At 47.8% G+C, this 2,500-nt stretch overlaps 1 protein-coding gene across 2 annotated transcripts in view; it reads left to right on the top strand.

The window, feature by feature from the left end:
- The first annotated feature begins 634 nt into the window (after positions 1 to 634).
- corin (corin, serine peptidase) overlaps positions 635 to 2,500 on the top strand; it is a 25,634-nt gene continuing 23,768 nt past the window's right edge. Inside the window, exon 1 of one of the 2 annotated variants that reach the window (XM_031584666.2) lies at positions 635 to 793. In XM_031584666.2, the coding sequence (XP_031440526.1) occupies positions 734 to 793 (60 nt within the window). In that variant the 5' untranslated portion in view covers positions 635 to 733. Of the gene's footprint in view, positions 794 to 827; positions 2,102 to 2,500 lie in introns of those variants that run through there. The other variant, XM_031584667.2, reaches the window with a different exon arrangement.

The following is a 2,500-nucleotide window of genomic DNA, read 5'->3' as shown; positions in this document are numbered from 1 at the left end:
GCCCGCTCTGAAGTGCCTGCCTGAGGCTGGGTAAGGCACATGAACGCGTGCGGACTAGATAACCTCAAAACCGGCTATTCCCATGAGCTAATAGAAGCCTATTAGTCAGCACTTAATGGTGCGGTCAGGGTTTTTGTCATGAAAAGATAACAGGGACAAGGTTCCTGTGTCTTCTCTGCTTGTTATTTAGTTTGAAGTGTATTTCATGCATTTGTTGACTATTTAGAGTCCCCGTGCTTAAAAAGGGGGGCTGAAAGAGAACCTATGTGCGTACAGTGCACAGTAATATTGGGAAACACTATTTATTGAACCTTAAATGGGTTATATCATGATTACATGTCCGGACAGGCTATCATTATTTGACAACAAAAAACTGCACCTTTTAATGCTTAGGTTACTATGAGGCGCTCCTAAAACATTACGAACACTACAAGCAACCCCGTGAACCCACTCCGAAAACCCTATAGCACCTGCACGCAGACACCGAGGCGGATGCTGAGCAGCCAGATGAACCTAAGATGTTGGCAACTGAAGGGGTGGTGGTGTTCACTAAGGGGTTGGGTTTGTTCATGCAGCGGGCAAGACAATTATGGGATAAGTGAGGGAAACCCCTCCACCCCCAATCTCTCCCTTTTGCCCTGCGCACTCCGCTCTACTTTCTCACGGACGAATGAGATAGGTGGAAACCGGGCGATCCGGCGTGGGACACACCGGTGACGGAGCCCGTGGTGTCATGTTTTCCACGGAGAACTTTCACGCGCTGAGCCATGGAGACTCGCACCAGCAACCTGTGGTAAGGAGCGCTGGGGGACTCCTAAGAATTCTTTCTGAACAGTGCAGTGCAGTAAAATGATGGGTAATTGTCCTGGGACACCCTTTACGGTCTGGGCTTCTGGTCAGTTGACCTAGAGAATTATTTTATCTTTTTGCATTATGCCCTTGGTATTAATGACGAGGGCAATGAGATTAATTAATTAAGTAAGTAAGTAAGTAATTACTTACTTATGAATGGCTTAAGTCGTTTAAACTTTATTCTATATATGCGTTTTCCTCATTATTATTTGAGAGTGATTTGGGGATGTAGGATGCAGGAGTGGGGGGGTAACCTACAGGATGTAAGAATATTGTTACTCAAGCAGCATCCTTCCTTAAACTTTTCAGTGCAAAGTTCAATAACGTTTCTCCTGCTTCACGGGACAGTTGCAGATACATTTTTTTTGTTTGGGTAGAGTTTAGCTTTCAGACAGACGCTCAAGGCGGTCACCGCTTCCCTTGGTCCAGCAGACTCGCAAGTGGGCGAAAAAGCTGCTCGTTCACATGCTCGAGCTTTCGCGTTTGATTTAGAGTCGGCAGATGGGAGTCCACCTCACCCCCTCTGTCAGCTCGAGCTTTGTCCAGCGCCACGCGCACTCGTCTTCCCCTAACGCACACGTAGACACGCTTCTTGCGCCTGTCCCGATGGAACGTGGGCTCTTCGATCCCGGGGGACTCTATAAATAAAGTTCTTCCTTGCGAGCTGAGATTTCAGATGCCCCCGTGTTGTCCCGTGAGCCCCCCAGTCGCAGGCATGGAAAGTCTGAAGCGAAAAATACCTGGGTAAAAATAACCGTGCAAGCAAGAGCGGGGTCTTTTTTAACCGGTTGGTTATTCCGCGCGGTCCTACTGCCGTTTTGTCTCCGTCTCTGTCACCAATCGTGAAGCGCAGCAACGGTGAGGAAATCTCGCCGTCGCCAGCCACTGGAGAGTAAGCACGATTTGGAAAGAAGAAAGTAGGCCTGTCCGTTCCGAGGGGATTAAGTTGGCGAGCCGTGTTTAACCGACCTCTCGCATTTGCGTGAGCCCGGTGGCGCTAGGACCCGCTAGTTTTATGAGCGTCGGAGTGACAGCTTTCGGAAGCCCGACTGTAAAAAAAACTCTGGCGAGCAACCCGGCGGCTCACTCGTGCCCGAACCCTTCACCTCAAAACATGACTGTTGTCATTTAACCGAAATCACGGGGAACGGCATTTTTTCCCTGAGCGGACCACTGAACAGGCTATGAACACAGAACAGTGTGATGCTCGCTGAATAGACTCCGGTAAGGAGCTGATATCCAGCCGCAGGTAAGTGTTTCAACTTTTCACGAAAATAGTTCTGCTATTAAACCCTGCAGAACTTTAAGACATCCAATATGTAGGCTGTTGGTAATTTAACTAGTGAAATTAATATACTAAACAATACAATCCAAATATAGCCTACCATTGAGGTTTACAACAACACCAATAATACTACTACTAATAATTTATAGTGTATTACTGTTTTGTCCCCTGGTCTCTGCTTCATCACCCTGTATTTCCCAGCGTAGTTAGCGGTCTACCGGTCACCGCCAGTAGCGAGATCATTATCGTTTTAATGAATGATTCTAATCCCACTCGACCCCTCAACGAAGTCCATTGACCTTATTCTGTTCGCCCTCGTTAGAGCACACTCTTTAAGTAGGTCTAAGACCCGTCACGAGCCGC

The sequence above is a fragment of the Clupea harengus genome, chromosome 18 (assembly GCF_900700415.2).
Source record: "Clupea harengus chromosome 18, Ch_v2.0.2, whole genome shotgun sequence".
In the NCBI taxonomy this organism is placed as follows: domain Eukaryota; kingdom Metazoa; phylum Chordata; class Actinopteri; order Clupeiformes; family Clupeidae; genus Clupea; species Clupea harengus.
The sequence above is the reverse complement of the archived record's forward strand: the minus strand, read 5'-3'. Positions and strand labels throughout refer to the sequence as shown.